This window comes from Amyelois transitella, chromosome 14 (genome assembly GCF_032362555.1).
Source record: "Amyelois transitella isolate CPQ chromosome 14, ilAmyTran1.1, whole genome shotgun sequence".
Lineage (NCBI taxonomy): Eukaryota > Metazoa > Arthropoda > Insecta > Lepidoptera > Pyralidae > Amyelois > Amyelois transitella.
In genome coordinates, this window is record NC_083517.1 from 10,821,977 (window position 1) to 10,844,783 (window position 22,807).

At 35.7% G+C, this 22,807-nt stretch overlaps 1 protein-coding gene across 1 annotated transcript; it reads right to left on the reverse strand.

Annotated features, from left to right (window-relative positions):
- Positions 1 to 5,300: 5,300 nt before the first annotated feature.
- LOC106137281 (uncharacterized) lies at positions 5,301 to 22,748 on the reverse strand. Its single transcript, XM_013338087.2, has 10 exons — positions 22,237 to 22,748; positions 21,073 to 21,242; positions 20,289 to 20,379; positions 19,059 to 19,138; positions 17,428 to 17,525; positions 15,246 to 15,414; positions 7,869 to 8,001; positions 7,324 to 7,465; positions 6,255 to 6,408; positions 5,301 to 5,550 (listed from the first exon to the last, which is right to left on the reverse strand). The coding sequence occupies exons 1-10, from the start codon at positions 22,549 to 22,551 to the stop codon at positions 5,301 to 5,303; spliced, it is 1,602 nt and encodes a 533-aa protein (XP_013193541.2). The 5' UTR covers positions 22,552 to 22,748.
- Positions 22,749 to 22,807: the final 59 nt, after the last annotated feature.

Consider the following 22,807-nt stretch of genomic DNA (forward strand, 5'->3'; position numbering starts at 1 on the left):
AGATCGGACGCGATTGGACAAAACATTACAGAATAGGATCGAAATTTAATGCAATGCCTTACGTCTCTTTCTACCAAACGCGGTCGGTGGATAGGCTCCAGCACTGCGCAAGTGTAGAAAGAGCGACAAGGACAGCGATACGACACAGGTTCATCGTGTTATATAACAGCGAACTGATAATAAATCGCTGATAAAATTTTACATGAATGAAATAATTTAGGATATTCCTATTTTTAAGTCAAATCGCCGGTAGGCTGACAAACTACATTTAAAAAAATATTATAAGTAAAAAAATTACGCGTTTTATAAAATAAACTTCCTCAAAATGTTACTAAATATCTGGCTTTACGGACGCCTCGTATGGCTGGACATTATGAGGTCAGTGAACTTCAGGTGATTTTTATTATTAAATCAGTGTATTTGAAAGCGCTAAGAAGTGTTAATATGTATATCAATATAACCACCATTTGATTTACTCAGCATGATTTTTCTCAAAGTAAATATCCCCTCTTAGAAGCTTTTACTGATACCACTTACTTACCACCATTCTCGAAGGGATAGATAAACAAAACCTTCCCGTTTGGTAAGATCTCTGCATATTAACATATAAATACTCTTTTACAAAAAAAATCTAATCCACAATTAAAAAGAATTTTCCTATATTTTTTACAACTAGTGATAAGTCCTTTATTTTACCCACTTACCACCCATATTACGTAAAGAAAAACCCTCGTTATTACGTTTTCCCTAACCAAAGGAATCCGAGCATTTTATAATGATATTTTTCTCAATAACTTAACTAAAAAAAAATTAATACCTAATCAATCTAACTAAATGCAAGTGCTGCAATTTTTATTCTATTCCTATCTCCGAACTCAAGAATTAAGTCGACAAATCTACAAACACAATTATCAAAATTAATATAATTATTCAAAAATAAATTGCCGCATCCATATTTCCCGGATCGTGCGTGAGTTACATCGGGCGGCGTAATGAATAGCGCGCCGGCGAGTCTGCCCGCGCTCCCCGCAGCCGCCTCGCTCGCTCGCGACCGGCGGGAACTTTCAAATGCGATACCACAACGATATAGCCGGGTGGTTTTTCAGAATAGGACTCTGTAGAAAATATCATTGCTGTAACTTTTTTTAGGAACTTACTTATAATGCGATACTAGAACCATATTGAACCGGAGCTGAATAGGACTCGAATTCAAGTGAGATATTTTTTTTATGATTTCTTTCAGAACTTATATTACCCAAAAATAATATTTTAATGCGGACGAATGTAGCAGAAAAAGAATCCAATCCACGAATAAATATTAAAAATTAACCTCAAAAAATTTAAATATGTTCTTGGATCACTGACAGGGAAGGACAATTTGAGTATAAAATTGATAAATAAAACGGCAACTGCAAATCATTTGTTTTACTCTTACCAACATTACTTAAACACTAGTACAACAATCAAATATTAAATCGATTTCAAAAAGAACCACGAGAGATATTACCAGAAGTATCTTATATGACTTTTTTTTGTAAATAACAAAACAAACAAACTAAAAAAACTTCTTGACTGACAATAAAAATAAGAGAATCGAAGAAGATCGAATGATCATCATTTATGTTATGATGCTTATTCGATCTTCAGAAATTAATTTATGAACTTGTTTAAAAAAACGCAAAGTTGATAAAATATCTTTCAATATTTACTTATTATGACAGAAATTATTTAGTTGTAGGGTTTCAATACAATTAACATTCTTTTTAAAATGTACGTTTTTTTTAATTGACTCATTTATTAACGCTATATAAATTTATAGACTTATTAAAATACTTATATGACAGAAATGGTTAAATAATAGATCAATTCTGGTAACATCTATTCGTGGTTCGCGTAACAAACATTAACTTTACAGTTGAACACATTATGGAGGCAAGTTGTTACTTTGTTCGTATTTTTATATTTATTAGGCCAATGCTAAAACCACATTCAGAATAATATTAAGACTAAAGAAGTAGTAAGCAACTCTCAACTGACGTTAACTTTACGACTGTAAACAACTCCAACTATTTTAAAGGTATTGAAATAAAGGTGAACAATCTTTATGTCTTTATGTAGAAAAATATATTTTAAAATTAATTTATAGCTATTAGAAGAAAACGCAAAATGAAATAACATTTTTCATAATGAGTTATTTTTGCTATAATATATGAAATTATAATTTAGAAATGTATTTTTCAATAAAAATAAATATCAAGATTGTTTACCTTTACCAAATAAAATACGGCATTTCTATTGTCTAATATTATTCCGATTTCTATGGCTTTAACAGAATAAAATTTCAGCGTGAATATATTATTATTGAGATGATTTCTTTAAAATTACATTATAATTCATATTATTTCATGATTATCCGGAACACAAACACGCTTACTGCAAAACTAAACGATTTAATATCAGGTTTTATTATTGTAAAAATTAACTTAAATGACTTTCTCGCGATGACAAGATATCGCACTATTATTAATTAAAAATACAACAAAATTAACATAGAAATCAGACCATCTCCACCTCAAAATAAAAAAAGGCTGCATCACTTTCTGTAATTGTCGTAAAAGTCGAATAAAAGGAACACAGGGAAACACGAACTATCACGTAGTAAATTTGAAATTTCAAAAGCAACTGTTTTAAAAGCATGTAACTTTCATTTACATGCTGCCTCTAATGGGCGCCGTGCTATAATGAGAGATGGATGATGACTGGTCAGATTTTTCTGTTTATCATTGTACTTCAACTTATAACTACATACAATATATAGTTGATTTAAAATAGGACTCGGAAAAGTTACTTTTATAAAAAAAAAAAACTAGGAAGCGCCCGCGGTTCCGTCCGCGTAAAAAGAAAAATCCTGTTATCTCTAATTACCGTAGAAATGTAAATAAACAATTTGTTAGCGGGCGTCTCCTAGTTACAATCTACTTTCCTGCCAAATTTCATCTTTTTTGACTAGGTAGTTTTTGAGATTTTGTGATCAGTAAATAGTGTTTTTTTTTTTATAAAGATATTATCGTGTTATATTAACCTAAGTATTTTTTCTACATGCATAAAAGTATCACGTTTTTATGTCTTACGGGGTGGATAGTTCTTTAGCTCTTTGTACTAAAATCTTTATAGAAGCGTTAATCAAGTGAGTTTAAAAAAATATATTTTCACAAGCCGTGATAGTGCACTTTATACAAGTGAATTTAATTACACTTTATTTACAAACAAATTTTTGTTTCTTTTAATAAAATCTTTTTATAATTATCTGTGGAACCCAAATAAAAAAAGCTGTAAGCATTTAAAAAAATGCAGTTTTCCGAGCCCTGAATAAAAATCTCATATATAAAACACTTAATCTAAAAGACAATTTACAATAATATATACAAAGTTGTACATAAAGGCATACAAAATAGTGACTCGATTTTACAATAAATTCTTATGGAAGCGCTCAAAATGAAGGGAAGACTCTTACCTTAATATACATACAAAATTGTATTTTAGTCCATTTGGGTAATGAAATTAAGATAAAAAATGTAAATATTTTTTTTTGTATTTATAGCCAAGAGCAGAAAAATCAAAAGAAAATAACAGATTTCGTAATGAATAAGATCTGGCGTCAAACATACTTTATTAAAATGATGATTAATAGACATTTCAAGATTGCTTACTCTTAACGAATGGACTATTTTAATATGTAAGTACATACAAATAAGAAAGTTGTGGAAACCCTGTGGCGCCATCTGTCCAAAGAATATTGAACTATAAATATAAATAAGACGTGATAGATGGCATTGAAGGTGCCGACTGAATCGCGCTAACAAAATTTTTACGTATTAAACACATCACAGACTTCATTTTCATTATGAAAAAATAAATACAAGATTCACAAATGAGAGCAAAATAAAACAAAAATACGTTCGAACTTTTATCCGTCATTTTATGGATGGATTTTAAAAATGGATTTGCAATGAAGCACAGAATTCTCAAATTTTAATTGAGAATTTGTGTACTTTATTAAAGTATATTAAGATCCATTTTCGAACGGACGGACGCATTTGTATGGTTCGGATACTTTTTCAGCGGGATTGTATGTCAATAGATACCACATTTGCGAAGAAAATTTAAAACGAAATAAGTGCTAATCATTAATTTCTACAAAACATCACAATTGTAAAATAAAATATTATCACATGAAATTTCGGTTTTTTTTTCGAGAAAAACATTAATATCGACAGTGATCACTCATAAAATCGGGTGACAACTCATTTAGTTAGCAAGTGATGGTCACTCTTAAAATCATCCAGTGATAAAATCACTGATCACCCGAGCTTAGTTGATAACCATTAAGGGGCCATCCATAAATTACGTCACACGTTAAGGGGGAGGGAGGGGTCCTAAATTTGGTGACGTCACATTTCAAAACTCATTATAATCTAAAGTATTAAAACACAAACATTGAACTATAGACATAATATTCAAAAACATTAGCAACTCTATCTGTAGATAGATAGATGAGGTTCGAATTGTTTTGTCACTATTTTGTGATTTTATATTGTATACTGTGATACTTACGAAACAAATTTACAATGAATAAAAAGAATGACTTAGGTAATCTTTACCGTAAACTATATGAAACATACAGTTCAGCTTATGCTGATAAAAAAAAAACAAACTGTATAGGAGGAATTCATCAATTTATGGAAAATTTGAAAAGTAGTGACAGTGTTAAAGATAAAGTAAAATGTAAAATAAAAGAATTACAAATAAAAATTACGAAAAATAAAGCGACAACTATGAGTGGGTTCAAAGTCCGCGGACACGAGATGATTAAGTTTGTTCTTTAATGAATATAAATAATCGTTTTTATTTTGTTAATTCGTTTAAATGTATCATTTTATAATATATATCCTAATTTTATAAAAAATAATTTAAATTGAAATAAAAACATACGGAACTGCTGTTTTAATTAAATAATTATTTCTAGATTTAAAAATAAGTATAAATTATGTGACGTCACACTGGACTCTCACAAACGTGACAAGGACGAGGGGAGGGGTCAAAAATAATGAAATTTGTGTGACGTAATTTATGGATGGCCCCTAACACGATTAGCACAGGTAAAATCTGTAATACTAACAGATAATCAACAATGATCATGGCTGAAACGATGGTACACACACACATACATATAAATACGTCTACATTCCGGTGCAGTGTAGATAAAGCCGACAGTGTCAGCTGTACGCGAGGACGGCGCCTCATAAAATGAGCAGATGATCGCTCAAGTAGCCGGGGTTGTCTCTCACGTGCCGCAGCAGCCCGCGCGCCGCCCGCGACACCGCCCGCAGCGCGTCCTCGCTGCTCGCCCCGCTCCCCGCCCCGCCCGCCGCCCCGCCCGCCGCCCCGCTGGCCGCTAGCGCGCCGCACAGCGCGCGCGCGTGCGCCGGGATGGAGTAGCGGCGGAACGGCACCACGTACGGGAGCGTCTCGGTTTCTAGGCACTCCAATCTGGAAACATCGAGGCGGAGGTTGGGATAATTGAAGATTGATTTTTAATGTCCAAAAGATCGATTTTGTAAATCGATATGCAGAATTGAATCGATGCGGGGAATCGATGTTTCGCGCTTGGAAATCGTCTCCTGATTTTTTTTAAAGTTAAGAAATGAAGCATTAACTTTTCATTCATGTAATAAATACTTTTTGAAAATAAATGTCTTCTTTCATACTTGATCAGACTTTAATTTGATTAAAATATGATTGTTATTATCGAATTGCCTAAACTAAAAAACCTGATAAAAGATTAGTTATTATGATATGTATCTTATTTTTTATAAAATGGATTTATATTTATACTAAGGTCTAAAAGATTGTTTTTTTAAAAGTACACTTTTAAAAAAACAATCTTTTAGACCTTAATTTTTTTGTGAAACAATCCGCTTACGATTCAGTTCGATTTAAAAATCGATCTTTTTCAGAAAAATGTAGATTATATACATTCGTTTCGATTTTGATTTAAGAGATTATACTATTACCGCTTACAAAGCGCATGTGTAAAAGAAGCGGCGGTACATACTCTAACTGATGAACTGCAGCATTTTCATCGGACGTCAATTTACAAATATGTCTACTTTAAAAAACATGAATGAATGTAGAACTAGTTGCGTGTGGCCACCCTAAATATAGGAAATATTGTTATGCAAAACAATACTTACTGGGCCAAATAATACTTGTTGTAGGGCGTGACCGTGCACACATCTTCAGCCAGGATCCTCAGCGCCAGAGACAACAGCGCGTCGCCGGGCGAAGGCTCCATGGGGACCACTCTGTTCAGTAGGGATGCGTCCGCGCCGGGGGAAGGGGGGACCACTGGAATATTGTTTGGTTATTTCAAAAACGTATTTAAAAATCTAGAGTTAGGTATATCAATTTATAATGTTTTTATTGTGAAATAGTTACAAAAAGGTGACATGCTATTTATAAATAATACAGGTATGAAACGCGGCCGTAATGTAATTTTATTTTATCTTGGACTTTACGAATCAAGTTACAATGATCCGTGGTCACCGAATAACTCGCTGACCATGAGTTTAATACCTGTATTATCTGTATAAATAAATATACCAGCGTGTCAGTGTGTATGTACATCAGCGTGTCAGTGTGTCAGTGTGTATGTGCAATTAGCGTGTCAGTGTGTATGTACATCAGCGCGCCAGTGTGTCAGTGTGTATGTGCAATCAGCGTGTCAGTGTGTCAGTGTGTATGTGCAATCAGCGTGTCAGTGTGTATGTACATCAGCGCGTCAGTGTGTATGTGCAATCAGTGTGTCAGTGTGTATGTACATCAGCGCGCCAGTGTGTCAGTGTGTATGTGCAATCAGCGTATCAGTGTGTCAGTGTGTATGTGCAATCAGCGTGTCAGTGTGTATGTACATCAGCGCGTCAGTGTGTATGTGCAATCAGTGTGTCAGTGTGTATGTACATCAGCGCGTCAGTGTGTATGTACATCAGCGCGTCAGTGTGTATGTGTAATCAGCGTGTCAGTGTGTATGTGCATCAGCGCGTCAGTGTGTATGTACATCAGCGCGTCAGCGTGTCAGTGTGTATATATGTACATCAGCGCGTCAGTGTGTATGTGCAATCGGCGTGTCAGTGTATAATGTGCATCAGCGCGTCAGCGTGTCAGTGTGTATGTACATCAGCGTGTCAGTGTGTATGTACATCAGCGTGTCAGCGTGTCTGTGTGTATGTGCAATCAGCGCGTCAGTGAGTCAGTGTGTCACACCTGTATGCGAGTAGAGCGCGGCGAGCGCGGGGGTCTGCAGCAGCAAGACGGCGACGTCGGCGCGCTGCAGCTGCTCGCGCAGCCACCACGCCGGCGCGGGCGCACTCTGACTCACTATTTCTGGACTGTAGAGATCGTACACCTGGATTATTAGAAAAAAGAAAAAGATTTATATTCAAACTAGTTTTCAGCAGCTTCGTTTGTGCGTATTTAACGCCATCTATAATACAAAACATAAGGGATGAAATATACTGTACTTCATTGTATTTTGCAGCAAATAAATCGTTTTTCATTGCCATTTTTTTTTCAGTCCTTATATGTACATTATACTGTCAAGAGTTAACAAACAAAAAAACTCGTACAATTCAAGATATCACTAAATGACGTGAAACACCGAATATATAAAACTATTATACTTTCGATCACTGAAATTTAAATCAGATTGACAATAAAACCCACATTATAAAGCCTCCGAGGATAACACAATACCACTCCACCACAAAGGCCATCAACTAACTAACTAATTAAAAGCTACTTTTCCGTACCTGCAACTGCGCACTCCGCAAGAGTTCCTTCAAAGCCATCACTAGCGGTTCCCCCGCGTCGCCCTCCCTCGCGTAAAGGAATAAAACGGATCGAAATGTTTCTGCTTGGGTCACGAGTTCGACGTCCTGCTTCCTGTAAACCGAAACAAATCATATTTGTAATTACAAAAATTGGTAAAACAGGGTCTACTAAACTAAGGTACACTTATAACAGATCTTCATAGCAATCCTTTCAGATTCCACACTATACGAAACTAAACTACAACTAGGTACTAAACTAATCCATATTATTGTAAAATAAATAAATATCTTTTATAACATGCATATAATTACAGTTTAATACAAAACAATAATGTTTATAAGAAAAAGTTAAGAATAATGAAATAAATCATTTTTATAAATTACTGAAATTCATTTGATTGAAGATAATTCTCTAATGGCACAATTTGACGTTTTTGACATACGTTTATAACTATGAAGATTTATGTGAGACGAATATCGGGTCCAAAAACGTTAATATCAAATTATAAAAATATAAAGTGATTGGGTCACTTAATTTGTAATAGCAATATAGAAAACATTGAAAATTATTTAAATTTAGTTAATAAAATATATTAAGTTACTTAAAATCATACCATTAATATGTTAGGTCATCAATATTAATGTGGTATTATATTGAATTAGGTAATTAATGCAATCCCTAGCTAGAATACTCCCAACTCTTTCCTACTTGGCTACATACAAGTGATTTACGTTACAAGCGTTAACGCTCGTAGAAACTATTTTTTTCTTTGCATTGTCAAATCCCACGAATAGCAGTAAGTTTATTTTCTGGTGCGGCAACATAAAAATCAACGTCACTTTTTTTGTGAAACAAGACATCAGCTGATCGAGAACCGCCATTTTTTAGACCAAGTTTTAACGTTATCTGTAGAAACCGAGCAAGCGATTAAAAAAAAAAACGTTTAAAGAAGACTAACTAAAAAACATTTAATAAGCAGCAGGCCTTAAATATGATTCAATCTCTCGAACACAATCAAATCGAAATCGCACTAAAATGGCGACCCGTTAACCATTTCCGGTTGATGACGTAATTAACATCGACTGAAAGGTTCTTCATAGTGACGCTACATTTTAAGATTTTTAATTTACAATGACATGTTTTATAAATTCTGCATTCTGTTTATAAAGAAAAACTGTAAACATGATCTTGTTAAAAAGAATTACGACATAATATAAGGTAAACGTTCAATTACGTAACATACAACAATTTGGCGTTATCTAGTGGGATGATCACCTGTTATCGGTCAAAAGATAATGCAATGAATGAGAGAATTACACGCAATTGGATAGACTATGATAGGTACTTAGAATTACAATCTAGGATTATACTCATTCGTTTGTTTCAGTGATAATGATTTCGACATGCAATTCTATCATTAAGCCAAATAGCTGAACGTGGCCATTCAATTTTTTCAAGGCTCTGTCTACCACGCAAGGGATAAAGACGTGATCATATGTATGTATTTCGACATCAGTTTAATGGTTCGCCAGCTGTTGCCCGCGATTTCGTCCGCTTTAAATCTCCTTAAATTTTAACTTAGGTGTAGGAAGTATAGTTATTACATAAGTTATTTATTCCTACAAAAGATAGAAGGAGAAAATAATCAATTTAAAATTTCTATATTATTCAACGTAAAATTTAAGAATATTTGACATAAAAATTATTTTTGATATTCTTCCTAACTAACAATCCCATGGTAACCGTTGTATTAGTATCAGTATAGTAAATACAAATAAGTATCTAAGTGTCATATAGAAGTTTAGATCTGAAAGTAAAAAAATTGCATTACAACTACGGATAAAAGTACATATCTACGTAAAGTCTTCAATAGCAACTTTCATTAGAATTTGTTGCCTCTATGAGGTCCTTCACCGCACATACAGTCTACAGCTACCACAACTACTAACATATATGTAATTTCAGAAAATATATCTTTAACAAACCTTAGTGTTATCATTATTAAGTTCATTTTTTGATTTCTTCTGTTTCCTTAAAATGCTTTATAAAATTGTCATTTCTGAATTCATTTTAGATTTTCTTCTTTAAATGTCCTTCCTTATATGCTATGTATTCCATTATATAATTTAAATTCATTATTAAATTGTCATCATTAAATTGTTATCATTAAATTGTCATCATTAAATTTATTTTCTGTCTTAAAACTCTAAGCGCAGCACACTCCTTGCAGTCATCGCATATTTTCATCTTTTTCAGATTAGTCTAGAATTTTTTTAAAGTATAATTATTAGTTATGTTTTGGTTCGCAAACTGTTAATTTCATACCAAGATGATGTTAAAAATGACGCCGTAGTTTGAAAATGAAAATCGGCCGTAGTCTTCATGTCTCATTTTAACGTTAAGACTTATTGAATCACTTTTAGGCTTCGGTTTTAACAACAGCGGGTAGGAACAACTGCTTGTAAACTTGACTAAAATAATTTTACTAGTTTAAATGCCAATTCATCATAATTAAAAAAAGAAGAAAAAAAAATTAGTAAAGACAATAGTCCGTGGACCGCAAATGACCACAATCCAAGAACCTACACAAATTGAAAAATTATGAGAACTTTGATTAATTATTGTTATATACTTTTACCATCGCTAAGATCGCCGCCATTAGTTATAATAAAGTCACGGGCCCGGTATAGAATATTTATAAAATACTAACTTGAGAGTGTTAAATACTAACTGCTTTGCCCGCGTGCATATTCTTTTAACGCAAATTCTACGGGATCAGTACTTTTTATTACTAATGTACACAGAAACATCAGGAATGATAAACACAAGAATCAAAAGTAAATTGGTTCTGCTTATTTTTTAAAGAAAAGTATAGTGTGTCGCGGACTTTTTTGTAGATATTTATAAGATCTACAATTAATTAAAACATTTTATGGTTCTATCTTTTGTAGTTTAGGCAGCGTACGCAAAATAAGTAACTGTTTGGTTGATTTAAACACAATATTTGCCATATGAAAAAAAAGACAATACTTAACTAAAAAATAATTAAAAATATATTTTACCCGCTTACTACAAGGCCGCAGCTTTATGTGTGCGGTAGTTAATTAGAGCGGGTGTGATAAAGCCATATTTTGGATGTCGTAAATTCATAAAATAAAGATGTAATGACGCACATGTTGTAAGTCATTTAGCAACATTTTAATGACTGATTTGACAAATCATACAGGGAAAATAATGGATGATACCAGATTTTTTCCAGTTTCATAATTATCTGGTCTATAATAATAATCCGGTGGTGGTAGTTTAGAAATCTTAACGATTTGTTCTTAAAATACGGCCTGAAACTCGTAAAATTGTTATGAACTTACATGCTTGTTTGTCTTACTATTTAACAAGATGGTATCTGATCAGGTTTATAAGTCATAAGTCAGGTCAGTCAATTAATAATTCTGTGCCAAAATGTGTCTTAAAAGTTACATTGGTACATGATGAAATTTTGCCAAATTACAGACATTACAACTATTAACTATAAGGTCTTTAACTATAATTTTAAAGTTAATTAGGATTTCTATACATACAATATTAACAAGAAATATCTATACTTTGCCGCAATTTCATCGTGCACCTATGCATCTTTTAAATAATTTACATCGTTATATTTAGATTCTTAACTTATTCAATAGCAACAAAATTGGTGTTACAGACACCATGTTTTATGACAAAGAAATGTTAATTTGGTAACTTTAATACCTTATTGAAAGTTACCAAGCCAAATGAGAAGATTATTATGTTAGGTGATTTTAATGGATGGGTGGGTGTAAAGCGTGATGGATATGAAAAGGTGCTTGGTGCGTTTGGTGACGAAAAGGTGAATGATAATGGAAGAAGTGTATTAGAAATTTGTCTAGAGTGGGATCTTTTTGTGTCGAACTCAATGTTTCAACATAAAGAGATCCACACCTACACAAGAGTGGAAGGTATTTTAAAAAGTATGATAGACTTTGTGATTGTAGATGAAAGATTGAAGAACAAAGTGCTGGATACCCGTGCATATCGCGGTGCTGGCATTGACTCGGACCATTTACTGGTGATATCCCGGATAAGGGGTATCTTCAATCGCTGGCGGCACAGGGTAAGGGAGCAAACCAGCGCTTTGGAAAGAGTAAAAGTAGAAAATTTGCAAGATATGGATGTAGGTAAGAAGTATATTAATAGACTGAAGGATGAATTTGAAGATTTAGAGGAAATGAGCGATATTGAAGATGGATGGAAGGAATTTAAAGAAAGAATTGTGAAAGTAGCTGTTGAAGTGTGTGGTGTAAGTAGAAGAAGGAAAGGAAAAAATCACAAAAATGCGTGGATGAGTAAAGATGTGCAAGAACTTGTGCGATTAAAGAAGAAAGCATGGCTGGATTTGTTAGCAGCAAAAGCTAACTTAAGAATGCAAGAGGTTATAGATGAAGATGTGAATGAAGCATGTAAGGAATATAAGAAAATGAAAGATTTGGTTAAGAAAGCTGTGATTAGAAAGAAAGAAGAGTATAAAGAGGATTTTGATAAAAGGCTATCAGAAGACTTTCAGTCAAATCTGAAAGTATTCTGGAAATCCGTAAAGTCAGCCCGAGGAAATACTATAACCAGAGAGCTGACTAGGATCAGATGCCAGGATGGTAGCGTTGTGAAAGGAGAAGAATGTGTACTAAAGATATGGAAGGACTATTTTGAAAGTTTATTTGAAAAAAGGAAGGAAATAAGAAAGATTTCTGCTATAGCGAAGAAAAAGAGAATGAGATGGAAGGCGAAATTGAAATGTTCGAAATTGTGGAAGCACTTAAGAGTATGAAAGCGGGAAAGGCTGCTGGGTGTGATAGAGTGTCGGTCGAGATGCTTAAAGCAGGAAAAGGCGTAGTAGCTAGTCAGTTGTACTGCCTTTTCAATTTGTGTTGGAGAAGCGGCCGAGTACCTACCAAAAGATTGGTGTAAGGCTGTTATCGTGCCACTTTACAAAGGAAAAGGGTCACAGCTGGACTGCAAAAATTATCGTGGTATAAGCCTGCTTAGCGTCGTCGGCAAATTGTATGCTAAGGTATTGATTAATAGAGTCAGGAATGAAACTGATGACAAAATATGGGATGCTCAAGCGGGATTTCGAAAGGGAATGGGATGTACTGATCAGGTCTTTTCCTTGCGGTGCATAGCCGAAAAGTTTTTGGCCAAGAGTCAAAAAGTCTATTGCACATTCGTAGATCTGGAAAAGGCCTATGACAGAGTTGAGAGGAATGAATTGTGGTCAGCACTTTCTATGCATGGGGTGAGCAGTCTCTTAATACGAGCACTGAAATCCTTATATGAGGATTCGAGTGCTTGTGTCAGGATAAACGGAGCGCACACTGAGTGGTTTAAGATTGAGAAAGGCGTTAGGCAAGGATGTGTTGCGTCACCGTGGCTGTTCAACCTATTTATGGATAGCTGTTTGACAGATTTGAAAGAGTCTAAAAGTGGATTAAGGATGAATGAGTTACTCGTCAAATGTCTGCTCTATGCCGACGATCAGGTTATACTGGCGTCATCAGCGGAGGAGTTACAGGAGATGGTAAACTGTATGCATGAAGCTTTAAAAGAGAAAGGAATGAAAGTGAACGTAAGTAAAACTAAAACACTGGTTTTTGAAATGGAGAAAGAAATGACAGCATGTAATATTTTGATTGGAGGAGAAAAAGTGGAGCAAGTGAAAGAGTTTGTATATCTAGGATCAAAGTTTACATCAGATGGCAAGTATGATAGTGATATTAAAAGGAGAGTGAACACGGGGAACATGGTGAATGGAGCTTTGCATGCCTTTATGAGCAGTCAGAAACTATCCAAAAAGGCTCGACTGGCTGTGCACAGGGGCGTGTTGGTCCCGACATTAATGTATGGGAGTGAAAGTTGGGTATGGCAAAAGAAGCATGAAAGCAGAATAAATGCAGTGGAAATGAGAGCGTTAAGGAGTATGATGGGTGTGAAATTGAGTGACAGGATAAGGAACAGCGTGATAAGGGAATGTTGTGATGTGAAAGAAGATGTAGTTACAGGAATAGAAAAGGGTATGTTAAGATGGTTCGGTCATGTGGAGAGGATGAATGAAAGCAGGTTGACTAAGCAGATATACAAGGAGAGTGTGGAGGGAAAGGTCGGAGTGGGAAGACCTAGACGAACGTATCTTGATCAAATTAAGGACGTCCTGGTAAAGGGTCAGGTCAAAAGTACCCGAAACCGCCGAGCTTGTATGAAGAGAGTTATGAATGTGGACGAAGCGAAAGAAGTATGCAGAGATCGTGGCAAGTGGAAAGAGGTAGTCTCTGCCTACCCCTCCGGGAAAGAGGCGTGATTGTATGTATGTATGTATGTATGTTAATACCTGTATCTTTTTTTATTCAATATTGAATTAGGCATTTGTCTTCCACGTGTCACATGATGGTTAGTGATGATGAAGACGAAGATATTACATACATGCCTTTCTAAGAGATACCCATTTATTCCACTTTTTAATGTTTTTGGCCTGGGAATATAGACGCAGGCAGTTCATTCCACACCTTAGCCACTCGAATCAAAAAGAAACTACGAAGCGTTTAGTTCGACTATTTAGTATTACAACGACAAAAGGGGTGAAATTAATGCCTTTTTTTTACCCTTAATCTCTACTTGTTTATTTTTTCTAAGCAGTTTAAAGAAAAGTTTAAAAAAAGAATCTCTTATAGATACAAACATTATCACGTCTACATCCCATACAGGTTAGACAGAGCCAACGGTCTTGAAAAAACTGTAAGGCCACGTTCAGCTGTTTGGCTTTATGATAGAATTGAGATTCATATACTGACAAGTTGCTAGCCGATCGCTTAAAAGAATCTCTTATTGGCATCAATTTTTAAAACATTCAATTTTAATGTCTCTAGTGCTGTATATTCTTTAATAAATAAACAAAACATATTTTTTTTTTAAAAAAACAGCCTTTGCTCACAGTATTCCTAAAAAAAAAACTGTTAATAGATAAATGTTATTATTCTTTGAACGATTTTTTATTGATGATAAGCTATAGATTTATTTAATTATTTTATGAATTCACATTGACAATTTTTTTTAGGTATATTTTCCTTGACAATGAATTATTATGTATGGATTAAATTTGATTTGTAATTTTTTTTATAATAATTATAATACATGAACCTTTAATATTTGTATGCTTTAAACAGCAAGACATAGCGAACTGTATTACTATTCAACAACTGTATCTTTGTTTGACAAATAAATTGACAGATTAAAAAAAAAAAACAAATTTAAAAATTCGAATCTCGAACCAACGTTAGCAAACGCACCTGTTCTCGTGCCACTGCGTCCACACCCGGCGGCGCAGCGCGCGCGCGGCCGCCACGCGCGCCGCCACGAGCGCGGCGCCCGCGGCCGCGCCCGCCGCCAGCGCCGCGCCGCACCACCACGCGACGGGCGGCGCCGGCCGGCTGATCGTGTACGTCACGTTCAGTATCTCTGAGGGACAAAACGATATTAATCGCTGATACACGTGTGGTTCCCGGCACCAGTACAAAAAAGAGCAGGACCACTCCGTCTGTTTCCTGTGGATGTCGTAAAAGGCGACTAAAGGATAGGTTTACAAACTTGGAATTCTTTTTTTAGGCGATGGGCTAGCAACCTGTCACTATTTGAATCTCAATTATATTATATATCATTAAGCCAAATAGCTGAGCGTGGCCTATCAATCTTTTCAAGACTATTGGCTCTGTCTACCCCAAAAGGGATATAGACGTGACCATATGTATGTATGTATGTACACGTGTGGTTCCCGGCACTAAGGCACCCAAACTAAGGGATTTCTTGAAGAAGATGGCCCGTGTCACTATTTCAATCTCAATTCTAACATTTAAGCCTAACAGCTAAACGTGGCCTGTTAGTCTTTCTAGACTGCTGGCTTTGTTTACCCTGCAAAGGATATAGACGTGATTATATGGATGAATGTACGTATGGCAGTAGCAACCTGTTAGGCCCACCGCCTAAAAGAGAAATCCCGTTATCAGCCATTTCCTTCAGCACACCAAAAATTGGTTTTAATAAAAACACCAAGTACTTATAGTATCATTACTCATTAACGTGTAAAAATTTCCTTTTCGGGATAATGAACCCTGTTATTTTTTTAAATCATATTTGCCAATACATACTAACGTACCTAATTATACAAATCGTCATTGGGAAGACCCGAAATTGAATGAAATCCTGATTGTTGACCAAGGAAAATCTGCTCTAATATGATAATAGACCATCAAAACAAACCAGTGTGTAATTGATATCACGAAATACTGATAACCCTCGATACGGGCAGGCTCAACGTAACATACATGAATTACTACAATACAATAATAAGGAAAGTCTTGACCGTGAACTTCATTCGTCTTCACTCGTGACAAAACCCACATAATTATTTATAATTGTACTTTTTAGATATATACAATACAACATACATACATACATATGATCACGTCTTTATCCCTTGCGGGGTAGACAGAGCCAACAGTCTTGAAAAGACTGAATGGCCACGGTCAGCTATTCGGCTTAATGATAGAATTGAGATTCAAATAGTGACAGGTTGCTAGCCCATCGCCTAAAAAAGAATCCCAAGTTTGTAAACCTATCCCTTAGTCGCCTTTTACGACATCCATGGGAAAGAGATGGAGTGGTCCTATTCTTTTTTGTACAATACAATAATGAGGAAAGTCATGACCGTGAACTTCATTTGTCTTCACTCGTGACAAAACCCACATAATTATTTTTAATTGTACTTTTTAGATATATAGGTACAATACAACATACATATATACATATGGTCACGTCTATATCCCTTGCGGGGTAGACAGAGCCAACAATCTTGAAAAGACTGAATGGCCACGGTCAGCTATTCGGCTTAATGATAGAATTGAGATTCAAATAGTGACAGGTTGCTAGCCCATCGCCTAAAAAAGAATCCCAAGTTTGTAAACCTATCCCTTATTCGCCTTTTACGACATCCATGGGAAAGAGATGGAGTGGTCCTATTCTTTTTTGTACAATACAATAATGAGGAAAATCTTGACCGTGAACTTCATTCGTCTTCACTCGTGACAAAACCCACATATTTATATTTATTTTTATATTTAGATACTTTTTACATAGATAGATAAAAGCTTTGGGCATCGCATTTTGAAAATAATATGGAAAGGCGGGCAGGTTTATATTACATACATACATATAATAACGTCTATATGCCTTGCGGGGTAAACAGAGCCAACAGTCTTGAAAATACTGATAGGCCACGTTCAGCTGTTTGGTTTACGAGAGAAAGAAGAATTTCAAGTTTATAAGCCTATCCCTTAGTCGCCTTTTACGACCTCCATTGGAAAGAGTTGGAGTGGTCCTATTCTATTTTCTATTGGTCCCGGGAACCACACGGCACTATAAAGGTTTATATTTTATTTATTTATTTATATATTAAAATAAAATAAAGGCGCTCACCGAAGCTGTACTGAATGATGACCTGTTTCTTGAACACGGACGACACTATCCAGGGCCCGCGGTTTCTCAATTGCATGAAGTATTTGCCGTATCTGGGGCTAAAATCAATCAATGCATACATATAGAAAAATCTGTAAGTGCGTCTGTACTGTCAACGGCATACCAAACTACCCATATTCACTGCAAATTCGCATCTATTACCGCGTCATTGAGTACCATGTGGGGTAACTTGATATGCGGTTGAATGAACCATAGAAAAAGGAATAATATAGGTATATAATACTAGCTGTGCCCGCGACTTCTTCCGAGTGGAATAGTTATTTGTGGCATCATTGAAGCCCTCAACGATAAATAATTAGCCCCGTTTTATTCATATTTTCCATTATTTCTTCGCTCCTAATAGTTGTAGCGTGATGTTATATAGCCTAAAGCGAAATTCCTCGATAAATGGTCTATTCAACGCAAAAACAATTTTTCAATTCGAACCAGTAGTTCCTGAGATTAGCGCGTTCAAACAAACAAACAAGCTCTTCAGCTTTATAATATTAGTATAGAGGTAAAACAATTCCATATTGTACTTGAAACTATTGAAATTATTAGTCATTTAGATAAGAATTTTTACACAAGTAGGTAATTGTAAATTTGTGAAGAAATTACAGCTTTGCTCTGCTCGAGCCTCGAGTTTTCCTCGTACGGTTAGTAGCCTTCCCCTCATATTAAAAGGAATATAGACAAGTTTTTCGATGCCAAATTAGTTTTGACGTTAAAATCTAGCTTTTCTTCGCGGTATTTTTTTCAAAAAGAATAAGATCATTCGACCAAAAATTTCATGGAAACTATTATATTTGCGTCGAGAAATTCACTAAAATAGAAGAATTGATGTAATTATTCTATAATTTTAGAAATCTGATCTGGCTTTATTCTACCATAGGAATGGCAATACTGCTATGCTGTTGCCCAGAATATATCCTATATTTAACTATAAGAATTCAAATTAATACACTAAATCACTAATCATTTCACTTATGCCCATTTGCACCAACGATTCTTAAGTTTTAAGTGTCACCTAAACAGCATTTAGTGTGTCTTAATAAAATTCCTTTTTCACCACTGCTTAAGTGTCATCTCACAACAAGGTGAGCCCTTAAACACTGTAATGAACATTATTTGTCATTTTTAAAGAAAAAAACTCTTCACAAAACGTCACTCAACTAAGTCCCCACCAAACAGGTAACACCTAGCGTGGTGAAAATGTAGTTAGATAAGTATGTTATTTTAGGAGGCCCCCCAGCTTAGGTAATAAATATAAAATAATAAATATACACGGGACAAATTACACAGATCGAGTTAGCCTCGAAGTAAGTGCGAGACTTGTGTTACGAGATACTAACTCAACGATACTATATTTTATAATAAACACTTATATAGATAAACATCCATGACCCGGGCCAATCAGAAAAAGTTCTCATCATGCTCTAGCCGGGATTCCAACCCGGGATCTCCGGTGTCACAGACAAGCGTACTACCGCTGCGCCACAGAGGCCGTCAAACAGAGGTAATACTTAGTTAGGAGCTAGTTAGGGACTTGTTGGTGAAACCGGGCTGTCTTAATCTTAGTTTGTTTAACTCACCCCGTGATGCATATTATATCGTGCGGACGAGACACGGGAACCGTACAGTTGTCAGTTATCCGCTCGCAGTTCTCTTCCTGCTGTTGGCAAAATACTTTTATCACGACTTTATCCCTGACGGGGCAGACAGAGCCAGAAATCTCTTAAAGACTCGAAGGCACTTATACTTATTACTTGGTCAACAAGTTCAATCATGATACGTAAATAGATATTAGCCCGCCATCTTTCCCGGAGGAAGCGTAGGAAGTGATTACTTCTTTCCACTTGCCACTATCATTGTATACTACTTTCGCTTCATTATAATGTATAACTCTCTTATCTAATCGATTACTCAAATTCAAAGTTTTTATTCATTATTATAGGATACTTCATATCGCTTAATGATTGTCAAATCTTTTGGTTACATTGGTTGACGTCAAATAAATTACTTAAAACTAAGTTTACTGCCGCTTCCAAGGCGTCAGTGCAGAAGAAGCGGAAACAAACTGCACTGCAGCATTTTCTTCTTACTCTTGACCTGACCTTTTTTTATGACGTCCCTGATTTGTTCTAGGTACACAGTTTCCATTCACAGTTCATTGATAAAATTAACATAAAACCTTGCCTGAAGAGAATTACGGACGAGGAAAAAGCGATAGAAAAAGATATCGTGGCAAGTGCAAAGATGTCTCTGCCTACCCCTCCGGGAAGGCAACGTTATTTCATGTTTGCATATAATAAGGTCCCATTTAAATTTTTGCATTGGTCATGGTAAGGAAACAAGGTCAAAAGTCCATAAAGTATAGGAAAATGTTTACCCTATATTTATAAGTACTGTCTTAACCTTGGCACACATACATACATATAGACTTTTTATGTAGAACTGGCGGCCTGCCGCTTGTTTTATTAGTAAACATACATATAATCACGTTTATATCCCTCGCGGGGTAGACAGAGCCAACGGTCAGTCAAAAGACTGAAAGGCCACGTTCAGCCAAAAGACTGAAAGGCCACGTTCAGCTGTATGGCTTTATGATGGAATTTAAATTCAAATAGTGATTGCTAGCCCATCACCTACAAGAGGAATCCCAAGTTCATATCTCTCAGTCGCCCTTTATGACATCCATAGGAAATATATGGAGTGGTTCTATTCTAAAGTGTCGTAAACCACACGGCACTGCCGCATGCATAAAAAATTACGGAATAAAAGAGGTTGGTATAAATTATTTGAAGAAGAAGAATTAAACATACGTGCTCTGGCCAAGTCGTGTTCTTGCACAACATCATGTCGAAATTTTTGGCGATTATATTGCCCAGGTGCCAATGGACTTTTAGATAATCCCTGAAAAAAATTTATTTAGCTATTTTATTGTCCGAACGAGCAAAAGGAATGACTATCTACCAATAAACTTAAGACGAAATACACTACAACTCAGAAAATTCATTGGTACAATGCCGAGGTAGGATTTGAACAAGCGCATTTTAGCCAAGGCACCTTAACGTGACTCCTATGTTCATGACCACTCCTATGTTCATGACCGTCCGATTCTTATAATCACGTCTTTATCCCTTATGTTGCCAATACACATAGCCAACAATCTCTAAAGGACTGACAGGCCATGTTCAGCTGTATGGCTTAATGATAGGATTGAGATTCAAATAACGACAGGTAGCTAGGTCACTGTCTTAAGAATCCCATGTTTAAAAACCTTTGCCTTAGTCAAAACGGCACCAATACAAAAAAGAATAGAACCACTCCATCTCTTTCCCATGGATGTCGTAAAAGGCGACTAAGGGATAGGCTTATAAAATTGCGATCTTTTTTGGCGATGGGCTAGCAATCTTTCACTATTTGGATCTCAATTCCATCATTAAGCCGAGCACCTGAACGTGGCCATTCAGTCTTTTCGGGACTATTGGGTCTGTCAAACCCGTAAGGGATATAGACGTGACTATGTGTATGTATACATAAACCTTTACCTTAGCTACTTAATTCTTTTAATCTTATTCTAATTAAATCTCTTTCTAAACTTACTCATGATCAAATGCATCAGCAGTGACTTTGTTCTCAAAGAAGGACTGTCTTGTTAAATTGTTAACGATGTATTCGCCGTAGAAATCGCGGCGGGAGCCCATGGCCGGCAGCCAGTTCTCGAGGACGTAACACCCGGTGAACACCATGTCCAGAGTTGTGTAGAAACATAACTGTAATGAAAAGAGAAACACAGACATATTTAAAATATATTAAAAAAAAAAAGAAATCGAAAGGCGAGTAATGGATAGGCTAATAAACTTGGGATTCTTTTAGTAGGTGATGGGTTAGAAACAACTGGACTGATTTTGATGATATTTGGCACAGAAACAGACAAACACCTTTAGGAATAAGTTTTTTTTTTCTATCTAAATACCCACAAAAATGGAGTTTCACTTCAGTGGATGATACACATCACAGCAACACAACTCTTGTTTTGTCGGTTAACTGATCCCTTCATGGGATAAGTCCACCACTGCAAGTGATTTATTTCTTTTTTAACTAGTATTACACAGTAAGTGTGAAGTAGCGTTTATTACACAGTTACAACAAATAGAAGGTACATGTACCTTGTTATAAATAAAATTCTGTGTAATAAAGATTTTGCACACAAAAAACACAATCTGATTAATGAAGAATGATGATGCATACATACATATGGTCACGTCTATATCCCTTGCGGAATAGACAGAGCCAACAGGCTTGAAAAGACTGAATGGCCACGTTCAGTAATTTTGCTTAATGATAGAATTGAGATTCAAATAGTGACAGGTTGCTAGCCCATCGCCTAACTAAGAATCCCAAGTTTGTAAACCAATCCCTTAGTCGCCTTTTAGGACATCAATGAGAAAGAGATGGAGTGGTCCTATTCTTTTTGTATTGGTGCCGGAACCACACGGCACTGCCAGAACCACACGGCACTGCCGGTATCACACGGCACTGCCGGAACCACACGGCACTGCCAGAAACACACGGCACTGCCGGTATCACACGGCACTGCCGGAACCACATGGCACCAAGAATGATGATGTATTCAGAAAATACCATATCCTATCTAGCAGTGTCAATACCGAGGTTCGTTTAATCTTAAAATCCTTGCAAAATCTTGTGGCAATTACCTATACAACTTAGAAAAAAAGTGTAAGGTAGATAGTTTGCAATACTTACATTTGTACAATTTACATCCTCAGGCTCAAAATACGCCTTGAAATGTGAATGTTTTTGCGCCGGTAGGGTCCTGCTATCACAGTTGTGTTGGTTCTTGAACAAATTGTAGCTCAGGATCATTTCCCATACCGTTGCATTCAGTTTTCCACTAGTACACCACTCTAAGTCGAATCTTCCTTTAACTCCGTCCTCTGAAGGCTTGAAAACAGTTTCACTAACACTCTCGTTCATGCATTTTACATTGTATTCCGCTGTGGTAAGACTAACAAGGGTTAATAACACAAACAACAACATAGCAATGGACGATAGCGTCATTTCCGAAATCACTCTTTTATATAATTAATTGTCAGCTAAGACAGTAATACCGTAACATAATAGAGAGCCTTACTACACAAATTGTATTTCCAAGTATTAACAAAATAGTATTTCTATTCTAGCTCATTAATTGATTCCTCGAGAATCCATGACAAGAAGATCAGCTGCGATGTTCGCGATACGATGCTTCGCGTACTGCTGACATGACAAACAAGGCTAGGGCTAAGACCATTAAGTGGCGATCTGATATCGATTA